The sequence below is a fragment of the Esox lucius genome, chromosome 19, assembly GCF_011004845.1.
Source record: "Esox lucius isolate fEsoLuc1 chromosome 19, fEsoLuc1.pri, whole genome shotgun sequence".
Lineage (NCBI taxonomy): Eukaryota > Metazoa > Chordata > Actinopteri > Esociformes > Esocidae > Esox > Esox lucius.
The window spans coordinates 17,458,181-17,480,531 of NC_047587.1; the positions used below are offsets into that span (position 1 = coordinate 17,458,181).

A 22,351-nucleotide genomic window follows, 5' to 3' on the forward strand; every position below is an offset into this window, starting at 1 on the left:
CATTTCACAGCCTCTATTAACTCCTTTATGAATAGAAATCCAACAGAACTATACCTCGATCGAATTTTGGACAATATTGTCATTATTTCTGTCAATAACTATCTTTTGCATGAACTCCTTTATGAGCAGAATAACAACAGAACTGTACCGTAATCCCATTTATTAATAAGAATATCATAATTAAAACAACTTCAGTGGTTCTGCCTCTGATCACACTGCTGGCTTAACCAAAAGGTTTGCACTTGGGAAATGCACTCCTCCAAAATCAGTGGGTTTGGAAAATGGACTCCTCCATATAATGACCACAACTTAGCTTGCAGAAACCCAATCTACCAGAAGGAGCCAATAGTGGTCAACAGGGCAAGGAAACCCTGTCCCTGTCCTCGGACAACACTGAGACAATGCCAACCTCCCCACAGGCCTCTTCCAGAAAGCTAAAGTTATAGAAGAACTCTACCTTTGAACAGGACAAAAATCCATAGCACACAATCAAGTCAGCCAAGGAATGACTTGCAAAAAGTAAGATCAATGATCTGACATGATTTACCTTGATTACAGTCTATACATGAACAAATGTTGAATTTTTAATAAAGATGTGTAGACTTCTGATCCAGTTTACATCATTTGTAACATTTTCTTTTTTTTCCTGCATGGAAATTCTATGTTGAGCTCAGTCTGCAAACAACACTGAGGAAAAGCATCACAATCTTTTACCACTGGTTTTCCAAGAAAGCCATCTGTCTTCATTCCTATACAGTTAAACGTCCAACTGTCGTTCCTGATCTATGGGCCCTTGGTACATTTTCTGACGCTTGGTGGTTACTGTTTCTGATGCTTATGGTTCTTTCATGCCCAAGGTCTCACTGAAATGTCAGCTCTTAGGAGGCATGTAACCTGTCCCTAATGGATATTTAGATCCCTCTTCTTCTATAGCGAACTAGACAAAGTAGCAACACTAACATTACCTTGATATTGATAGGGACTCATGACTTCAGCATGCAAGCTCTCTCAAGACTTTAGTCTCTAGACAACATAATACTCACACATCAATGTGGTTTAGCTGTACCATTAAAGACTGGTCTGGACATGGGTCCAAATATCCATGGTTTTCGTTTGACCATTTTAATGCCTTGATGGCTATCAGTTTAAACATTATAGCATAACCGGGTGTCTCTACACTAGGTACACTGCAGCCATGTTGACAACATAACCAAATTGCCTGGTTATCTGACATGACAGGCCATATCACTAGCCTGAAAAATGTATCATAATAATAAAGAAACTGGCTATTGTAGAGGATAACTCAGGGCTTCCAGCATTTTCTACCCCTCTTCACAGTGTCTGTCAAGTTTAGGGTTGGGTTTGGCAGAGGACAATATGGAGAGTTTATTGTTTTTCATCTGAAACTCAACTTTAAAGATATTCTTCCACAATGTTTGCTCACTTGTCAAAGTGATGATGTCAACCCCAAAAGCATGCCCAAAAATAGTGTACAATGTAATGTAGATAATATGTACCCCTTTTCTACTTGGACTTTAAGGTCTTTGACTTTTATAAATGATTGTAATACAAACAACATCATCCAGTCTAAAATAGGTTTTAAAATATATTTTGTGAATTAAAAAACTTCCAGACTGCATCTTTCAAACGTCAGTCCAAAAGCCAGTAATTTCACTCTGCCCCCTTGGAAGTTCAAACTGTCCAAATCATATCAAATGTGTATGGAAAATATAACCAAATTAAGTGCTAGAGGGGGAGCGAGAAAGACTCATGAAAGCATCCAAGTCTTTCGAGGCTCTCTGCCTTATATGGCCATGCAGCATGGGTAGAGGGAGGAGCTATAACCCAATCGTCATCATAGTGCACCCACACCAGGAAGAGCATCAAAGTGGTAGCCACTGTCAAGAACGAGATTCTGTAAAAAAGAGTTACATATATACAGACATGAGTATTAACGGGAGGGAAAAGGTAAGAGCTCGCCAATATCAGATCGTTTTAAGTCTATTATTACGCTGTATGCTTCTGTTTCATTTATTGATTTTGATGTATTCTATATTAAATGTGAAAAAGAGTCAAACTTAAGAAATACCCTTGAATGAGTAGGCGTATCCTAACTTTAGACTGGAAGTTCTCAAAAGACTAACTACATCGTCTGGCCTCGGGGGGTTCAAGTAATGTAACAAATGACTGCATTGACTCGTCGGTACTCTAGGGACTAGGGACTGCTTGTGCAGGTTTGGTCACCTGCAAGTTATCAAAGTAGAAGACCAGAGAGGGCATAAGGATTTCAACCACAGCGACTAAGTATTCTACTCGCTATATTTCTCTTGTTGATCCAGGAACCTGGGATCCTGAAGGAGGAGGGGAACACCCTGTTCAAGGCAGGGGATGTGCAGGGGGCTCTGTGCTGTTACACCAAGGCTCTCAAACTGAGTAGTAACCAGTCAGAGAGCGCTATCCTGCACCGCAATCGCTCTGCCTGCTACCTGAAATTAGAGGACTACACTAAGGCTGAGGCTGATGCCTCGAAAGGTTGTAAAATGCCGAACAAACCTTTCATTGTGGGGTAAATCAAATAATTATCTTTCTGAAGTAGCATTTACTAAGTAGAGCCTCTCCTTTATCTGTCCAGCCCTTGATGCTGACCCTGGTGATGTAAAAGCCAGGTTCCGACGGGCTCAGTCTTTGCAGAAGCTAGGTCGTTTGAACGAGGCATTTATGGATGCTCAGAGGTGTGCGCAGCTGGAGCCCACAAACAAAGCCTTCCAGGAGCTTCTTAGACAGCTGGGAGCACAGATACAGGAAAAGGTAAAGTATTAGCAAAGACTTTGCTAAGTTCAGAGGAAGTTTCCACAACATACAGAGGAGGTCAAATGCTACAATAATCATGTATCTTCTTTGTCCCCTGTAGTCAGTGCAGCTGTCATCCACAGATGCTCGTGTGCAGCAGATGTTCTCTCTCCTCCTGGACCCTTTGGCACAGTCCGTAGACAGACAGAAGGTAAAACCGCTACACCATACACAGTTCAACACTAACCACACAAAACCACACTCTGGCATGTTTTGAAGAATTTCATAAGAAGCAATCCTCTTTCTGTCCATGCCAGGCTGCTCAGAACCTGGTGGTTCTGTCTCGTGAGGAGGCTGGGGCCGAGCAAATCTTCCGTAACGATGGGGTGAGGTTGATCCAGAGACTGCTCGGCTCCAAGCAGGAGGAGCTGGTCCTGTCTGCACTCAGGACCCTGGTTGGCCTGTGTACCGGCCACCAGTCCAGAGTGAGTACTGGACTTGAGTTGTGCTGCCCTCACTTTTACTCTTTCTCCATATGAAGAAACACTACCGGTTAATTATTCTACAGACTTTGCATTTAACCATTGCCTTCATTACTCTTCCTACAGACCATGGCAATTGTAAATGAACTGGGCATGGAGCAGCTTTGTGAAGTGATGGGCTCTGGGGCATCTTCTGTGTCTCTGGCAGCCTGTCATCTGCTGCAAGTGATGTTTGAGGCCCTGACCGAGGGCATGAAGAGGGAGATCAGAGGGAAAGAAGAAGCCATACTGCCTGGTGAGATCATGTCTTTCACTTCCAAGTTCTGGTTTCTATATTAAACAGTTGAAGAAAATAAATGGGACTGACCTAAATATGTGTGTTTGTGGGTGACATACAGAGCCGTCTCGTGAGCTGCGCTCCATGCTTCGCCAACTGGTGGAGATGATGCCAGCTAGCAGCGTGTCAGGGCCGGGCAGAGACAGCGCCATCAATCTGCTGGTCAAACAGGTGCCTCGGAAGTCCCAGAAGAACCCAGACAATTCCCTCACATTGTGGGTCATAGACCAGGGTAAGAGACTAAACACCAGAGGTCATGGACCAGGGTAAGAGACTAACCACCATAGGTCGTGGACCAGGGTAAGAGACTAACCACCGTAGGTTACAAACCAGGGTAAGAGACTAACCACCATAGGTCGTGGACCAGGGTAAGAGACTAACCACCATAGGTCATGGACCAGGGTAAGAGATTAACCACCGTAGGTTACAGACCAGGGTAAGAGACTAACCACCATAGGTCGTGGACCAGGGTAAGAGACTAACCACCATAGGTCATGGACCAGGGTAAGAGACTAACCACCATAGGTCATGGACCAGGGTAAGAGACTAACCACCGTAGGTTACAGACCAGGGTAAGAGACTAACCACCATAGGTCGTGGACCAGGGTAAGAGACTAACCACCATAGGTCATGGACCAGGGTAAGAGACTAACCACCATAGGTCGTGGACCAGGGTAAGAGACTAACCACCATAGGTCATGGACCAGGGTAAGAGACTAACCACCATAGGTCATGGACCAGGGTAAGAGACTAACCACCATAGGTCATGGACCAGGGTAAGAGACTAACCACCATAGGTCATGGACCAGGGTAAGAGACTAACCACCATAGGTCGTGGACCAGGGTAAGAGACTAACCACCGTAGGTTACAGACCAGGGTAAGAGACTAACCACCATAGGTCGTGGACCAGGGTAAGAGACTAACCACCATAGGTTACAGCATTGTTTCCCAATCCTGGTCCTGGGGGTGCATGTTTTTGTTTTTACCCTAACACTCACAAACCTGTTTCAAATTAAAGATGGGATGATAGGTTGATTACATCAATCAAGTGTGTAAGCGGTAGGGCAACATTTGAATCAGGTGTGTGAGTGTCAGGGAAGAAACAAAAACATGCAACCCCTTTAGGTCCCCAGGACCAGGATTGTGACACACTGGATTACAGTCTAGGGTAACAGTCTAACCACCTTAGGTCATGGACAACTGAGAAAAACAGGCCAGCAACCCTTGTGTAATGTAATACCCACGACCTTGGGCTGCAGATGAACACTTGAAAGTTTTGTATATCAGAAATTGTGAGCATGTCCAGGTTGTTAACATTTTAAAAGTACTATGTGGTATGTGGATACTGTCATGTAGATACGTCTCACAGAAGCAGTGTTTCCCAACTCCGGTCCTCAAGTACCCCAACAGTACACATTTTTATTGTATCCTCAGCCAGGCACAGCTGATTTACCTTGTCAACTAATTATCAGGCTCTCATTGAGTTCAATTTGGTGTGCTTGTCCAGGACTACATCAAAAAGGTGTGATGGTGGGGGTACTTGAGGACCGGAGTTGGGAACCACTGGTATAGTACACTAGATGTGTATATATGGACATTTTTAATGTTTGATATTCTGTTTAAAACCCACCAAAATCCCTGAATGGTTTTTCCCATTACAATTTATATAATGCTAAGTCAATATTTTATGGGTTTTTAAGTGTTATTTCACTATTATGCCATTATGGAACTGTTTGCTACTTTAGACTTTTTATAAATTTTTCTGACCATTGTTAGTGTTTTGTCATGCATAGCTCTCTTCTCCTGTACAGGGCTAAAGAAGATCCTGGAGGTAGCTGGGACAGTCCCGGAGGTGTCTGAGGGACCTCCCCTCACAGACAACTCCCACATGAGCTGCTCTGTGCTGCTCAGCAAACTGTACGATGATCTGAAGTGTGATGCAGAGAGAGAGAACTTCAACAAACTTTGTGAGGAATATATCCAGTGAGTCTTATTGTCATGGCTTGATTTCTTAGCCTGTAGAGGCCTCACAGCAGGTTTCACAGTAATGGGTTGTAGGTTTCTGACCTAATCTGAACTAATTCATTTTCCTACTATTGATACCATTACTATTCGTTTCTGTGCAGGCTGCACTTTGGCCGCCCCGGCCTGGAGAGTAAACTACGTGCTATTCAGACGGTGGCTGTGCTTCTGCAAGGACCCAGTGACGTTGGCAATAGGACATTGGAGATTTCAGGCATGATGGATGCTGTCATCTCTCTGTGTGCCTCAGAGGACGTATGTCACCAGCAGGTGGCGGTGGAGGCTCTTATCCACGCTGCTGGTAAGGCCAAGAGGGCCTCGTTCATCACTGCCAACGGCGTGGCACTTCTAAAAGACCTCTACAAGAAGAGCGAGAACGACAGAATACGCGTACGAGCGCTAGTGGTATGTTTTCTGTCATACTCAGCCAGAAGCACAGAGCCAGTGACAACTTAAAACATGTTTTAAATGGAAAAACCTGTGTTGCAGGGTTTGTGTAAACTCGGCTCAGCTGGAGGGACAGACTTCAGCATGAAGCAGTTTGCCGAGGGATCCACACTGAAACTTGCCAAGCAGTGCAGGAAGTGTGTGATCATTTATTTTATTTTTTTAACTGGTTCTTTTGTGTAGAACTGGGGTGTATCCAGTAGATTCTGAAAAAACTTTGCATTTAACATTATTTATGTACATCCATTGCCATTTGATGGAATTTTCTTCTGTTTGGTTCCTAGTGAATACACAACTGTAAAACCTTCGCTTGTGGTTACAAGAGTGTGACGTATCCTCTTCTCTTCCAGGTGGCTGTGTAATGAGTCCCTTCCACCAGCTTCGCGGCGCTGGGCTATCGAGGGCCTGGCTTACCTCACCTTTGATGCTGACGTAAAGGAGGACCTGGCCGAGGACAGAAATGCCCTGCAGGCCATGTTTCAGCTAGCTAAAGTCAGCTTTAACCATTCCTCCCATTAACACACACATCATATCATAGATTTGTAATTATCACTTATCATGAGGCTTATCATGTCTTTCACCCACCACCATCTATTTTGTTCTGGCATTCTTTACTACTGTCATAGAGATGAAACATGGTCATGTTTAAAATACTGCTAATAACAAGTGCATGTAGTGATGGCTGTGTATTGTGTGTCCTTGCAGTCAGAGGATAAGACAGTGCTGTTTGCAGTGGCCTCGACTCTGGTTAACTGTACTAACAGCTACGATGTGGAAAAGCCTGACCCTCAAATGGTAGAACTGGCCAAGTATGCCAAACAGCATGTACCAGAGGCGCACCCAAAGGTGTGTATATAGTAACATGGAAAATCAGGGAAAGGACGGTTTTGCTGGTCTTTCCTTAGAAAAAATTATACGATTTCTAATGGGAAGTGTGTGTGCACAATTGGGTTAAGGAATACCTTTGACATTACCAGTTCAATTTGGTTAAGGCATAAAGGTTAGGTGATTTAGGTTGAGCATAGGGAACACAGATTTCCACCCCTCAAGGACAGTAAAAAACAAAAATGTGTTTTTGTTTCAGGACGCTCCCTCGTTTGTGGAAAAAAGGTTGATGAAGCTGTTGGAGGCTGGAGTTGTGTCTGCTCTAGTGTGCATGGTCAAACAGGAGAGCCCAGCTCTCACTGAGACTTGCAGGGAGTGCATTGCCAGGTCTGTCTTCCTTTCTGCTTTTCGCTTAATGCTCTGTATTCCCACCACGGTGCAGTTTACTACTCTTTTGTCTCTGCTTGTATCTCAACAGTATCCCTAAATGTGTCAGTCGCCTGTCCTTGCAGGGTGTTCTTGGCTCTGGTGGAGCGGCAGGAGGACAGGGGCACAGTGGTGGCACAGGGCGGAGGAAAGGTTGTCTAAACACACCACAAAATACCCTGCTCAGAAAAATGAAGGCAACACTTAAATCACACATCGGGTCTCGATTAATTAAATATATTAAAGATCAAAGTCTTTACTGTACATTGTGTAATTCGTTGAGGAAAAAAATGACGTAACAACGGTCAATGGAAATGAAAATCACCAAACGATTGAGGGCGGGATTCAAACTTAGGTGAATTTCATCACGCCAACTCATAATGTGACTCAGTAGTGTGTATGGCCCCCAGGTGCTTGTATGCACTCCTGACAATGTCTGGGCATGCTCCTGATGAGATGGCGGATGGTGTCCTGGGCTCATCCCAGTCCTGGATCAGGGCATCAGTGAGCTCCTGGACAGTCTGTGATGCTACTTGGCGGCATTGGATGCATGATTCATGACATCCCAGAGGTTCTCAATTGGATTCAGGTCTAGGGAACATGATGGTCAGTCAATGGCATCAATGCCTTCGTCATCCAGGAACTGCCTACACACTCTGGCCACATGAGGCCAGGCATTGTCCTGCACCAGGAGGACAATGCACCAGCATAAGGTCTGACGATGGGCCTGAGGATATCCCTGAAGTTGAATTGACTTGGTGTTACACTGTGATGATTACGTGTTCCCTTAATTGTTTGAGCAGTGTACTTGAATCAGTGAGTTGCATAAAATGATAAATAATACATTTGGTGGATAAATGAAATGCACTTGTTGACTCTCCAGGCCCTGCTTCCTCTGGTGTCAGAGAGCACTGACAAAGGAAAGACCAAAGCAGCACAGGCTCTGGCCAAGATCACCATCACATCCAACCCAGAGATAGCCTTTCCTGGGGAGAGGGTGAGATGACCGCTATATCCTCCATCACAAAGAAGAAACATAAGTTTTCTTACATGGCTTTCAAACCTTCTTCTTAGGTTGAAAATTAAATGTTTCCACTTCAACTGCACATTCCCAGATCTCAGTGATGTCTCCATGGTGGTGCTTTAATGCAATCTCTCTCTTACGTGCAGCTCTATGAGGTGGTGCGTCCTCTGGTCAGCCTGCTCACCCTGGACTGCTCCCTGCTGCAGAACTTTGAGGCTCTCATGGCTCTCACCAACCTGGCCGGCATCAGCGAGAGGCTCCGGCAGAAGATAATCAAGGAGAAAGCTGTGCCTAAGGTGGAGGGCTATATGTTTGAGGAGCATGACCTTGTGCGCGCTGCTGCCACAGAGTGTATGTGTAACCTTGTACTGAGCGCCGAGGTGCAGAAGCTCTATGTGGCCACAGGGAATGACCGCCTGAAGCTGCTGGTCCTCTACAGTGGAGAGGAGGACGAGAGGCTGAGGAAGGCTGCAGCGGGAACCCTGGCCATGCTGACCGCAGAGCAGCCTGAACTGTGTGCCCGCATCCCTGGAACGGTGATAAATCTATCCCTGAGACACACACAGACAGACACACACACACCAAACGTCATTGAACTGATGTAATGTACAGTACCAGACAGCATGCCTTTTTTTGAGAAGTTTATCCTTCCTTTTCTCTGGTTCTAGACCAGCCACTGGATGGAGATCCTTCAGGCCCTGTTGCTTAGCGACAGCGTGGAACTGCGTCACCGTGGTGTGGTGGTCACGCTGAACATGATGCAGGCAAACAAGAGCCTGGCCGAGACACTAATGGAGAGCGAGGTGTTGGAAATTCTCTCCGTTCTGGCTAAAGCTACAGAGCAGAGCCCCGTCTCCAGAACAGCACAGGACTGCCTGGATAAGGCCATGGAGTATGGCATCATCAAGAAGCCAGAGGGAGAAGGAAGAGAACCCTAAAGGGTGGGTGGGAAGTTGGGGAGTTTGTGTATGTTCATAACAGGTATACCAGACCCGTGGGGTGTACTACATACCATCTTTGAGGAGTTAGGAGACAACTTTTGTCAACTCTGCAAATTTCTTTTTAAATAGTCACACAAATGTGGCTTAACTTGTACCCTAGTCTAAAACTATTCTTCTTCAGGGTATGTCACTGCAAACTTAACTAACCCTGAATTAAATAATATAGGAGTTGAGGACCAATTAAAGATTATCCCCTTAACTTGAGGAAGATGACTTATCAAATATAAAATAAAATGTGCATTAATATTTAAAAATGCCTATCAAATTATGTATTTAGTAATTTCAAGATACATTTGAAAAATAATGCACCACACAAAGTTTTATGACTGTATACTTATCGCCAGTATTTGCTGTACATTGATAAGACTACATTAACTGTATGTAGGAAAACAAAGACAGCATGGGATGCAAAGCTAAATGAAACTACTGTAGCTTATTTTAACAATGGTCTCTGTGACATGTGGTTACATAATGGCTTGAATCCATTTTGCTACTTGCTATGGAGCATTTTCAAAATAAATACAATCACGCACTGAGGTAACTCTGTTATATTCCCGTGCAACGCTTTAAACTAGATTTAACAACTATGTTGTAAACCACTCGCACACGGTATTATACCCCAGGACAAATAAATGCACAAACTGTTTTGTACTAATTGATACTTAGGGGCACAATTCATAGACAAGTGTATCACTCAATTTAGTCAAATAGATATTAATCATAAATTTTTTGTCATTCCTTTATCTTTTTTATTCACGATTGTATTCCCATAAGCTCTTGCATTCCCTGTATTTTTCTATGTGAAATTGCAACAAATAATTTTTTATCTCATGCATCCAGGTATTTATTTACACCTTTGTATCATTTTGATGATTGTGTTTTTGTCTTTGTACTTCCACTACATTTCCGTTACGAACCCTATTTTTGTCTGTAAACCACCACGAAGGTAGTTTGGCAGACAAATAAAGTCTATGTGAATAGCTCTGACTTCTTCTATTCAATATATTTAATCGTGTCCATAAAATAGAATGACGAAATACTGCAAATACACATGTGCAATTTACGTTACGTAAATTTATCTCAAAGAACGACGCTGCGCAGGCGCATCAAAAAGCCAACTTTAAGTGTTGCCAGAGCAGGTACTTTTCCCCCTTATTTTGTTATTTTTAATTACAGTGTACCGGAAGAAAGGGATTTTGGCGATTGACATGTATAACAAAAAATAGCAGTGGGTGGTCGTGGAGCAGTATTTTTGTAGAGTAGACGGTTTTTGGTCTGTGATTCACAAGTATACTATCAATCAAATTTGGCAACCCTAGCTCCTTTAAGAATTCAAAATTTGTCGGTCAACTGCGTTGCAGGCGTGCAAGGCAGGTATTGCTAAAAATATATTCCTTACAGATCGCACGATTCTACGGATTATATTGCTGTATGGTTAAATGCAAATTTCTCAATGAATTGGTTTGGGTTTGGCTTTAACGGCTTTGGGCAAATACAAAGGCATGAAAAGTCGACTGCTGGAGAAAGTAACCGAGATGTCAAATTAACTAAACCAATAACGCTAGATGTTTGTCGAAATTTAGAATCTACGCAAATTTGTCAACAAAATAGTAATATCACGCACATCAGGGCAAGTTGGAGTCGAATAGTAGCTCTACATTCAAATAGTGAGTATGTTTAACACTTTCTCTGGTATATGGATTCGCAAGTCTGCGGTAGACCTACGGAAAGATGAGTGAGAATAGTGTTATAGTTACGCTTGACAGTTACATTTTTAAAACAGGAATTAAGAACAGGCTCTTTTTTCTTTAACGGCTTGTACATAGTATGAAAAAAGTGTATATAGGATAAATGCTCTAAAAATAAACATGTAAAAATACTGATGGGTTTAAAAACATTTCACAAAGCAAAATAAATTGTAAATGTATGACGATTATTCCAGTGCGCCACTATGCTTGCCGTCATCGACCGCAAATTGCCTGCGTGTCTGTTTTAGGCCATGGAAGGCTGCGCCTTGCGGGTTTTGGAGTGTGGACCGCCCCTCAGAAATGTGGCGTAGAGGACAGTCGAGAGTGCCAGGATGCAGACATCAGCGAGGAACATATGGCCCTGTCTTTCAGAGACAGAGTAGAGATCTGGAGTTTGCGAGAAAATAAACCAGTGTGGTGTATGGAGGTGAAGACATCTGACAATACTGGTATTGATTATTAATAACCGTATCGAGATGTAGTCCTCCAGTTTGATAACAGTATTGTTGTTATAGCATACCTGTAAGCAAACCTAAATGTGGTCCTTTCGAGGATGTTACCAATTTTAATAAGAAACTATTTTAACTAACGTAAAATTGGAGAGTCTGTATCACTTTGTGTAATTTGATTGAAGATGTATCTTACCGTCAGTGTCCATTTGAAGGGGGATATTTTTAAGGATGAAAAAAAACAAAATTAGTAAAACAATGTGTGCCTCCATATTCCCTCTAAATCTTTCTTCTTATTGATAACTTTTAGACAGATGTGTGCCCACCCCAAAGTGATGTACAGAGGATATAAAAAGTCTACACACCCCTGTTAAAATGCCAGGTTCTTGTGATGTAAAAGAAAGAGACAAAGATAAATCATGTCAGAACGTTTCCCACCTTTAATGTGACCTATAACGTGAACAATTCAATTGAAAAACAAACTAAAATCTTTGAGGGGGAAATATATCATTTGGGAAGATTACACCCACTTAGATCCATGTACAGGTGTGAGACAAATATTAATATTTAATCACTTTGAATTTAGATAATGTTGTCACTATTGTATTCCTGTGTGTTTTTTAGGGCCCTCACTTGCTTTCCCGTTAGTTCCAGGAGGGTACATAGCTTCCAGGTCTCCGTTTTACCGTCCACTTTCCCCACAACTACTAGCGATTAGCCTGGCATTGGGCACACAGCATGCTGTCCTTCTCAGTGCGTCTGGAGTTGTCTACACCTGGGGATGTGGCAGGTAAATACTGCAGATATCATACCTATTATGAAAAATAGGTTGGGGGGGGCATGTTTTTTTTTTTATGTGTATTGTTCTGAAATCCCTGCCTTATGTCGCAGTCATGGGCAGCTGGGACATGGGGACCTGAGCCCGGAGGAGGAGCCCAGGGCTTTGGAGGCACTAATGGGGTTACAAATGAGCAGCGTGGCAGCCGGGGGGTGGCACTCTGTTTGCATTAGTGGTATGTACGGACTGAGTGATGCATCTGGTGAAACGTCGAGTGATTGCATTATCAATGTGACCGTGACCACTTTTCTGGGCCGCAGCTGGAGGTGACCTGTATGTGTGGGGTTGGAATGAGAGTGGCCAAGTGGGACTACCATCACGATCCCTGAGAGGGGGGCAGCTGAAGACCCAGTGTGCAGGTCAGCCCGGCTTAAATCTGTCTTGTATTTGGGAGGCAGGGCCACCAGCACAGAAAGTTTTAAACTCAGTGGACATAACTCAAAACTGGCTGTGGTGCATGCATGCACAATCCTCAAATGCTAAATCAGCTAAGCCAGTTCCACTACGTTTTCTTTGCAACCTTCTATTCAGGGACTTATTTAGACCTGGGAAACCGGGTGGGTGCAGTTAATAATTTAAAGAGATTTTTATATAGAAGTTTTTTAAAGACAAGTGCTAGTTGGCCAATATTCTTGGCCATGACTGTATTGAACATACATTTATATTGTTTATCTGGTGTATGCTTTAGGTAGTGCCAGCACATGTAAAGACCAAGAAAACAGCGACGAAGTGTTCATATCAATCCAGGCCTTTCCAGCCCTGGTGGATGTCACAGAATTATGTGAGGTTAGCAAGGTCAGCTGTGGGTCACGCCACACTGCTGCAGTCACAAGTAAGACCCCTTTACATAAGCTACCTTAAATGGCTAATTTAGGAAGAAAATTACAGTTAATTTTCTCTTATTTCCAGGTAGTGGGGATCTCTACACTTGGGGCTGGGGTAAGCTTTAAAAATACTTCCTAAAAATGTAACTTCTACTGTAGACGGCTTTGTACTGCATAAACAGATGTTATGAATTCCTCTGTGGAAGTCATGTACATGAATGGATAGGTGGAGATTCCTTGGATGCGTCACTGTTTCAGGTGAATACGGCCAGCTGGGACAGGGGAACATGAGCAGTTCAGATGAGCCAAAACAAGTCAGGTTTTTCAAGGACCAGGGGCTACGTGTGCTGGATGTAGTGTGTGGACCATGGAACACTTTTGTTTCTGCTGTCAAAGAGGACCCTCCTCATCCTGAAGATTTATCCTCTGCACTGACTATATAAAAAACTGGATTAATGGGTTGAGCATATGATAGTGTACTTTTGGATTGACAATTTTTATGGCAATTTCTCAGACCAATAAAAAAAATATAATACTTTGTGAATAAGACTTTTATTCTATACATTTTATATACATTTCAGAGAGCTGTTATTGCACACACAATGTAAAAATAGATTTTGATACAATAGAAAATTTGAGAAAAAAGTGTAAAGTTTACATCATTATTGTTATTACAATGGGTAAAAATAGGAAAGGTATCGCTAGGAATATTGTTAGGACAGAATCCAAATCATCCATATCCTGGTATCCTTCAGTGATGGACTTCACAGCACAATCTTAAAAGAACTGTGAGAACAATGCAGAGCATTAGAGGGGAGACTCATAGATACAATGTCGAGATATTTTAGAGTGGTCTAATCAAATCTATAATCACCTGACAAAATCTGGGGACCTTGAGATGACATGTTGAAACTCTGAAAGATTCACAGTCCCGTCTTTGTCTATATCGGACTCTTCCAGAATCTGCAATATTGTAAAGTGAATAACTGTAACTTGACTATAGCTGGAAACCTAAAAGGAATATTCATGTGTACCACAATCCCATATCCACCCATGCTCTACCACTTTCACTCTAAGGAATCTTAAGTGTCGGTTTCAAAAAAGTCATTGAAAGAAAATAATTTTTGAATTGGTAACAGATTGTATTTTTCCTTTCAGATATATAAGTATTGATAAACTTGTGAATTATTGTCATACAAGAGGACAAGTGAATACCAATTAGATTTGGAAAACAAGTCAAATTGAGTGAAGCTGTCAATCAAGCCAAATACCCATTTTCATGTTCTCATAACTTCTCATATTTTACAGGAAACATTATCTGGCAACACAGTCCCTGACTGGAGACCTGTAACTCGTGCATTAAGAAAAATTCTAATGTTCCTATCAGTGGTGTCACTGCAGATAAAAGCAATGCCTGATGTAGTGCATGAAAGGTACTTATTTAATAACAAATTAGTAAAGATGCACAAATATTGTTTAAGAGTCATATAGTGTGGGTACTACCCATTTGCTGAAATAGGAATTAAAGGGACATTTGTAATATGGTGTGAGTATCTCAGAATGGGCTGAAACCCTGTACTCTCAACCACAGAGTACTGGGGCATATCCACGGCTGTACACGTACACCCATTGCTCTTGTCATTTCTGTAGGCTAATGCAAAATGCTGCATGAATGTATTTGGGAGACAAAGTGGTGTTGTTTCTTTGTGTTTCTGTTGATGCAGGGATATTGATATGGGCTGATGGTGACTAAGATATGTCAACGCCATTCTTTTGTTGTCTGTGGTAAAACTGAACCAGTCCCACCCTTTAGTGGTTTACTAAAATGTGGTGATGGCCACTTTAAAGTCACAGAGTAATCTATACAGTTTTTCAGCAAGCCCTGCTGAACAATTTTTCTTAGGGCTACAGATTCACTTGCGGTCTACATGAACAATAATTAGTGAACCCTGCAAAAAAATAAATACATTTGTCCAAGTGCATTATATCAAGTGCATTGTTATAGTAACATGATCATCTGGGTGAGTGCACTTTGTCCTATTAGGCTACTTTAACCAACCTGGCTTTTTGATTTTATCTAATGCCCTCAAACTGAGTCATACATTCAGACATTCAGATGAGATCTATCCATCCTGCCCTGTCTTTCTAAAGTCTTCAATAATCTGGTAAACAAACAGATCACCAACCATCTTGGAGTCCCACCGCACCCCCTCCACTATGCAACCTGTCTTCCATGCTGGTCATGGCTGCACCATGGCCACGCTTAAGGTCCTAAACGACATCATAGCCACAATCGATAAAAAACACTACTGTGCAACCATCTGCATTGACCTGTCCAAGCCCTTTTAACTCTGTCAGCCTATCTATTCTTATTGGCAGACTCAATAGCCTTGGTTTCTCAAATGACTGCCTCACCTGGTTTACCAACTACTTCTCAGATAGGGTCCAGTGTGTTAAATCAGAGGGCTTGCTGCCTGGACCTATGGCTGTCTCTATGGGGGGACCACAGGGTTCGACTCTCGGGCCAACTCCATTCTCACTGTATATAAATGATTTTTCTCTTGCTGATTTTTCTCTTGCTCCACCTGTATGCAGACGACACCATTCTGTATACATCCGGCCCTTCTTTGGACACTCTGCTTACAAACTTCCAGGAGAGCTTTAATGCCATACAGCACTCCTTCCATGAGCTCCAACTACTACTGAACTCTGGTATAACTAAGTGCATGCTGTTCGACCGATCGCTGCCGACACCTGCCTGTCTGACTAGCAGCACCACTCTTGATGGGTCTGAGTTAGAATACTTGGACGCCTACAAATATATAGGTGTCTGGTTAGACCCCTCACTCTCCCTCCAGACCCACATAAACCATCTCCAGTCTATAATTAAGTCTAGGGTTGACTTCCATTTCCAAAACAGGGCCTCCTTCACTCGTGCTGCCAAGCTTGCCCTGGTGAAAATGACCATCATACCAATCTTAAACTTCAGTCATATCATATATAGAACAGCCTCAAACTGTCCTGAAGCAACTGGATGTTGTCAACCATATAATACCCTCCACTGCAACCTCAACGCATTAGTTGGCTGGCCCTCATTACACACCCAGCACCTATCTCACTGGTACCAATTCATTACACACCCAGCCCCTATCTCACTGTTACCAATTAAGTACACACACAGCCCCTATCTCACTGGTACCAATCCATTGTAGTGCTTGTTAGGCAAAGCCCCACTGTACCTAAGCTCACTGGTCACCTTAGCTTTTCCAACCCGCAGCCTACACTCAAACAGGTACATCTCTCTGGTCACCCCAAAAGCCCACACCACCTTCGGCCGCCACTCCTTCCAGTTCTCACCTGCCAACGACTGGAATGAATTACAAAAAAAACAGAAACTGGAGACCCCTCAATGCCATTCCCCTCAATGCCTTTAAAAAACGTCTGTCTGAACTACTGGCTGTTCATTGTACGTGTTAACTGCCCATTATCTCTGTCATGCCCCATGGGACATTAGCACTCTTATCTGCACAATTGTCTTACATTATCGCTCCTTTGCCCTATACCATTAGCACAAGCATGCCCTAGTGTTATGCTCTCTATTGTCTTTGCCCTGCTGACCTACCTCGCAAAATACACCTCACTTTCGCACAAACTGTATAACACTGTACTGCATTTTACACTTTTAGCTAGACTGTCTAGCACATTGGTCCTTTTGCTATTGGCTTATCACTTTTGCTGTATATAGACTGTACTGCATTTGTATTTTATACAGACCCTACTTCTTGTATTTTGTACTCTGTGTAACTGTATGTTGTCTTGCATGTTTGCGCTTTGTCTTGGCCAGGTCGCTGATGGAAATGAGAATCTGTTCTCAATCGGCCTACCTGGTTAAATAAAGGTTAGACGTTTTTTTAAAGATGATGCACCATATCCAGATACAATCAAGTTCTATGTAGCTCACCTGATAGGAGCATGGCCCTTATAACACCAGGGGTTGTCGGTTTGATTCCCATGGAAGATCGGTTTGAAAATGTATGCACTCACTACTACCACAACAAGCTTCTCAAATGTATGGTATCTCAAATCCTCCTGAAGGTAAATATTGGCCGTAATCTATAAACTTACATTGCTTATGAGCTGCCTCATCTCTTCAGGGGTAAGCCTTGTATCATCGGTCTCGCCGGTCAGACAGTTCACTAGCTTCTCCAGGTCCCCACTATCCAGAGTGCCATCGTCATCAAAGTCTGAATAGACAAAACAATGCTAATTTCAGGTTTTCACCAGCCCTCCACCCATGGCCAGAAAACCCTGAAACTGTAGATGCATATACATGTATTAAGATTGTCCCAAGCATACCCAACAATTATATTACCAAAAATGCGGAATGCGTAGTGGGACTTGATTTCCAGTGTAGCTGAATCACTAAAAGCACTTAAGAGATCAAGGAAGTCCTCAAAGGTGAGGCTTCCGTCTTTTGTATCAGATGTTGAGAATACATGACAGATCCGCTTCTTGAAAGGGTTGGACTAAAGGATGGGGAAAGAACAAACATTCAGGAATAAATACGTATCAAACATTTGTTACACTGCAATGGTTTTGAACAACATTCAGTGCCTTTAGAAAGTATTCAGACCCCATCACTTTCTCTACATTGTTGTGTTATAGACTTAATTGATATTTAATCTCTTTTTTTGCCATCAATCTACACAATGTCCTATAATGAAAAAGCTAAAATATTTTTAGAACTGTGTGCCAATTTATATTAAAAAGAAAAAAACTGTTCATGAAAATATTTATTTAGACTATTCTGTACTTTATAGAAGTGGATTTTGTAGCAATCACAGCTTCAAGTCGTCCTGTGTACTCATCTACTAGTTTTACAGACCTTGATTTATGGAATTTGTTCCATTGTTTTTTATATATCCTTTCAAGGTGTGAGATGAAGAGGACCGGTTTACTATCTTCAGGTCTCCCGCACATGTTCAATAGGGTTCAAGTCTGGGTCTGTGCTGAGCCACTCACGGACATTCACAGACTTGTGCTCTCATTAGACCATATAATATTTTTCTTCATGCTCTCCGAGACCTTCAGGTGGCTTATCATATGCCCTTTACTGCCTTTTACAGGCTTCTGGCCTGTTTGATAATGTAAAATCAATAAATTTCCCAAAGGTGGACTCCAATCAACTTGTAGAGAAATGTCAGTGATAAAGCAAATAACACTGCATGCATCAGAGCTTAATTTGGTGTCAAGAGACAAAGGTCTGTGCATGATTTCAGTTCTTCATTTTCAATAAGAGCATTTTCAAAAAACATGTTTGCTATTATGGATAATTTAGTATAGATTGATGGCAAACAAAAATAATAAGAATAATGTAGATTTTTTTTTTTTTGAGAGATGGAAGAAGTCTGAATAATATCAGAAGGTACTGAAACATTAGTAATGTACTTATCTTTTTACCTTGAGTTCTGGCAGAGAAATTATTTTCACCATGGGCACTCTGGGATTGTGCAGGGTTCGGTCCTCTTTGGAGAGGAGTTCACTGAATCTCTTATGTGCCCTAAGGAACCCACATCACACAACCATAACTCTGCCTGGATGCATGTTGATGTTCAGCAAATCTACTCACTAGTACTACAGCGTTGCATGGTGGTAAGTGTAACTACAGTAACCAACCATTCCAACCAACTAATTCAAAGCAAGTCAACCATCTTGTCAAACTTCCTTATAAATTGGACTTTAGTCCTTAACATAAGATAGGCCCATACTCAAAAATAATATATTGAAATAGATTAATAAAATGTAAATACATTTATATATTTTGATTGAATATATTTCTATATTTCTACTTCACATATATTTTTTATATAAACAAGTGGAAATATATGAATATGGCCAAATCTGTAATATTTCAATATATTTCCCAACATATTTAGAATTAAGTTTGCTCTGCTATGATGTAAACGATGCATTGACTATTATAACAAATAGAACATTAAAAACAGTAGAATAGGTTAATGTAATTCAGTTGAATAAACCTCGATACTTACAACAGAATTTCTTGCTTTGTAAGAAATGTAAGCTCCTGGAGGGGAAGTGTTGATACATTCACATTATTTTCAAGTATACCAAACGAAGTCAAAATTGACAATTTATACAATTTTACCCTAACTTCACTTCGAAGTTGTATTAACCGTCGTCAAAGAAAGCAGACAATAGGCAATTATTGAAACTGAACATCGACTCTGTATGTAAGTATATACGATACTATAAGTATAGTTGTCTGGATAACAAAAACCTAATTCCATATTTAACGTTAGTCATTTGGTAACCTAACAACGCAAACAGTAATGCTAACGATGTCACAATAGCTACGCACTACTACTGTATAGCTAATCACTATATATTTCTTTCTTATTGCACCTGATATTCTGAGAGCAGATCCTTCTCTAATTGACTTGCTGTTGTTCCCATATCGTTGCCGTTTTCCTTTCGTTGTTTAATCAGCTAACTTGAGATACAAAAAACTTAATCCATCGACAACTTTCCAAAGTTATCTTAGCCAGTAAATTAGGCACTTCCCTTTCCTGAATGTACGTCATTTGAATTGGGTGCGCCAGCACCACCAGAAGGGCACCACTCAACACCAGCGAGCCACGAAGACAAGCGGAACATACTGTAGAACATATAGGGCAGTTTGCCTGTGTGATAACCGCTTTTTGAATCCACTGTAACTTCAACGGCAACTGTAACGGCAACTTCAGGGGTAAATAACAACTGTGTTAAAAGTAGCTGAATTGACGGTTAGAGATAGGTGTTAATATGTAATTCATGCGTAACAATGCTACTGACTTGGCGTGCTCATTCAATTGATTTCATTGTTGAAGCAAGGCGCATTACGACGTCTGTCCCAAGAAGCTAGCATAGCTATCAGTGCTACAGTTCTCTTTCCTACAATGGAGAACAAGTCGCTAACACTTTTTACCTACATTAAGCGGGATTTTGTTCACCATGTGCGCTGGTGTGGGTGCGAAGATAAAACGTCCTCTACGTCTACGTTTGACATAATACTAAAAACCGGCTGGACTGACCGGATGCGTAGAGGGTTTTTCCGTTATCACCTCAGCGACTTGGAGACACGAATCCTACCTGGGCGGTATCGGTATGTCGCCCAATTGAATATTCAAAGAGGAATAGAGAGAAGAAAACCTCAGGAAATATTAAGCATAAAACAGAACTTTGACAGCAAACAGTTCAACTTCAACAAAATAAATCCAGAGGAAATCATTTTTGAGATGAGTAAGCAAATGCCCACCTCGCAGCACAAGGACCGGGATGCCTGTAAAGAAAGTGTACACCCAGGTGATGAGCTCTGTAGAATTATGGTGGTGGTCAATGTTAGCCCTTTGGAATTTGGCCACTGTTTATTTATTCCAGAGCCCACCAAATGTTTACCACAGGTCCTGACTCCAGCTGCCATCAAAATTGGAATTGAAGCTGTGCTCCTGAGTTCTGACCCAGGCTTTCGAGTGGGTTTTAACAGTCTAGGGGCATTTGCATCTGTCAATCATCTCCACCTCCATGGATACTACCTGAACCAGGAGCTGCGTTTAGAAACTGCTTCAACCTTGCCCTTAGTTCCTGAAAAAGGATTTTACCGTCTGATCGACTTCCCCACTGGCTTGATGTTCTATACTGAAACTGAGGACCTTGAGAAAGTTGTCTGTGCCATTTGTCTGGTCACAGACTCACTGGTGGATGGAAATATGGCACACAACCTGTTTTTCACCAGAGGCTGTCCACCTGGGGAGTCTGATGTATGTGCCAGGAGGGGTGTGCGCATTGTTGTGTGGCCTAGAATGTCCTGCTTTGGTGCCAAAGATGAATCTGCCTTTAATGTGGCTCTGTGTGAGCTGGCTGGACATTTACCATTCAAGAATAGACATGACTTTGAACATAGCACTGAAAAGGATGTGATGGCCATAATTCAGAGGTATCTGCTGCCTAATAAAGAATTTCTTCAGTTGGAACAGCAGCTAACGGCACGTTTACAGAAGTAGTTCAAATCCTGATTCTCATAGAAGAGAAGAATCTGTATAATGTTATTCTTTAGACCTATCACTGTTGTATATTTTGCCTTAGCTTATTTGTACATTGGGCTCTTAACTTCGCTAAGTTAGAGCCCAATAAAGTTGTGATGTGGGCAGCTCAATGTCCTTTTGTGTCTGAAGGTAATGTTATTCATAACCATTTAGATGTAATGTGTAAAAAGCTTTTCAGCCATCTTGTCATACCAGGCCCCTTAAACCTTAAGATTAAAACTTAATTTATGACTATACTGTCCAAATAGAGTACATGCATTGTGCTTCATTTTACACAGTGGGCAATAAATAGCTCTCAATGTTGTTGAATAAATCTCAGTCAGAGAGAATGTCTTTACAATAGAATCATTTATTAACAAGCAACTGCTGGGTGCTTATGCACACAGTGAGACCATGGCATGAACTGTAAAACTACTAAAACAGCATTGATTGTATAGCACACAGATGAAGAAAACTGTCAGAAATAAAATGTCCTCCCCATGACTAAACACCTGTTTCTAGGACATCATTCAACTTCCAGACCTATAACTCTGGCGGTCTGCCCTGGGGGAACTCTGCTCATACTGTTACAATGAAAGAAACCCTTTACTGACCAAGCACACCTTCTCTCCTTAATGTAATGACTTGTTCCTCCTACTTTTCCCCCCAAAAAATGCATGTTTCGTAGAGCCTGTCTCATTCAAAACCTCCAGAAGATGAGTTAAGGCACAGACAGAATGTTTCAACCTTTAATGATGCATACTGTTTTCTCTTAGAGACTTGACTGAAAACACCAGAAACCAGAAAACACCTTTCCCTTTTCACAGATTAAAAGTTCAGGAGGCTCATTTATCAAAGTTGCAGGTACACAAAAAGTGTCAAAACCTTGCATGCTGCACTTTTATAATCCCTGTACATCAAAGCCATTTGATCGGAAAAGGGTGGCTTGCCCACTTCAGGTTGGTGGAGCATGCCTGCCTCAAGTGGAGGAGTTTAAGTATCTAGGGGTCTTGTTCACGAGTGAGGGAAGGATGGAACGGGAGATTGACAGACGGA

The 22,351-nt window shown here is 42.0% G+C and overlaps 4 protein-coding genes across 4 annotated transcripts; 3 read left to right on the forward strand and 1 right to left on the reverse strand.

The window, feature by feature from the left end:
- The first annotated feature begins 1,866 nt into the window (after window positions 1-1,866).
- Window positions 1,867-10,333, forward strand: unc45a (unc-45 myosin chaperone A). Its single transcript, XM_010883759.5, has 17 exons — window positions 1,867-1,968; window positions 2,340-2,532; window positions 2,633-2,808; window positions 2,912-3,001; window positions 3,108-3,275; window positions 3,399-3,567; window positions 3,671-3,841; window positions 5,422-5,593; window positions 5,737-6,037; window positions 6,122-6,216; window positions 6,430-6,571; window positions 6,785-6,925; window positions 7,164-7,291; window positions 7,417-7,483; window positions 8,214-8,327; window positions 8,501-8,890; window positions 9,023-10,333. The coding sequence occupies exons 1-17, from the start codon at window positions 1,945-1,947 to the stop codon at window positions 9,290-9,292; spliced, it is 2,811 nt and encodes a 936-aa protein (XP_010882061.3). The 5' UTR covers window positions 1,867-1,944; the 3' UTR covers window positions 9,293-10,333.
- A 121-nt stretch (window positions 10,334-10,454) lies between these two features.
- On the forward strand, window positions 10,455-13,758 carry rccd1 (RCC1 domain containing 1). The gene is made up of 8 exons (XM_034288358.1): window positions 10,455-10,494; window positions 11,352-11,552; window positions 12,177-12,342; window positions 12,444-12,565; window positions 12,651-12,749; window positions 13,079-13,222; window positions 13,300-13,329; window positions 13,473-13,758. Exons 2-8 carry the CDS (start codon window positions 11,459-11,461, stop codon window positions 13,655-13,657), a joined length of 840 nt encoding a protein of 279 aa, XP_034144249.1. The 5' UTR covers window positions 10,455-10,494; window positions 11,352-11,458; the 3' UTR covers window positions 13,658-13,758.
- On the reverse strand, window positions 13,749-19,781 carry cib1 (calcium and integrin binding 1). The gene is made up of 7 exons (NM_001303689.1): window positions 19,638-19,781; window positions 19,265-19,299; window positions 18,675-18,774; window positions 17,587-17,740; window positions 17,340-17,458; window positions 14,089-14,177; window positions 13,749-14,000 (listed from the first exon to the last, which is right to left on the reverse strand). The coding sequence occupies exons 1-7, from the start codon at window positions 19,686-19,688 to the stop codon at window positions 13,979-13,981; spliced, it is 570 nt and encodes a 189-aa protein (NP_001290618.1). The 5' UTR covers window positions 19,689-19,781; the 3' UTR covers window positions 13,749-13,978.
- A 61-nt stretch (window positions 19,782-19,842) lies between these two features.
- gdpgp1 (GDP-D-glucose phosphorylase 1) lies at window positions 19,843-21,798 on the forward strand. The gene has a single exon (XM_010883762.3). The coding sequence runs from the start codon at window positions 20,171-20,173 to the stop codon at window positions 21,272-21,274; it is 1,104 nt and encodes a 367-aa protein (XP_010882064.2). The 5' UTR covers window positions 19,843-20,170; the 3' UTR covers window positions 21,275-21,798.
- Window positions 21,799-22,351: the final 553 nt, after the last annotated feature.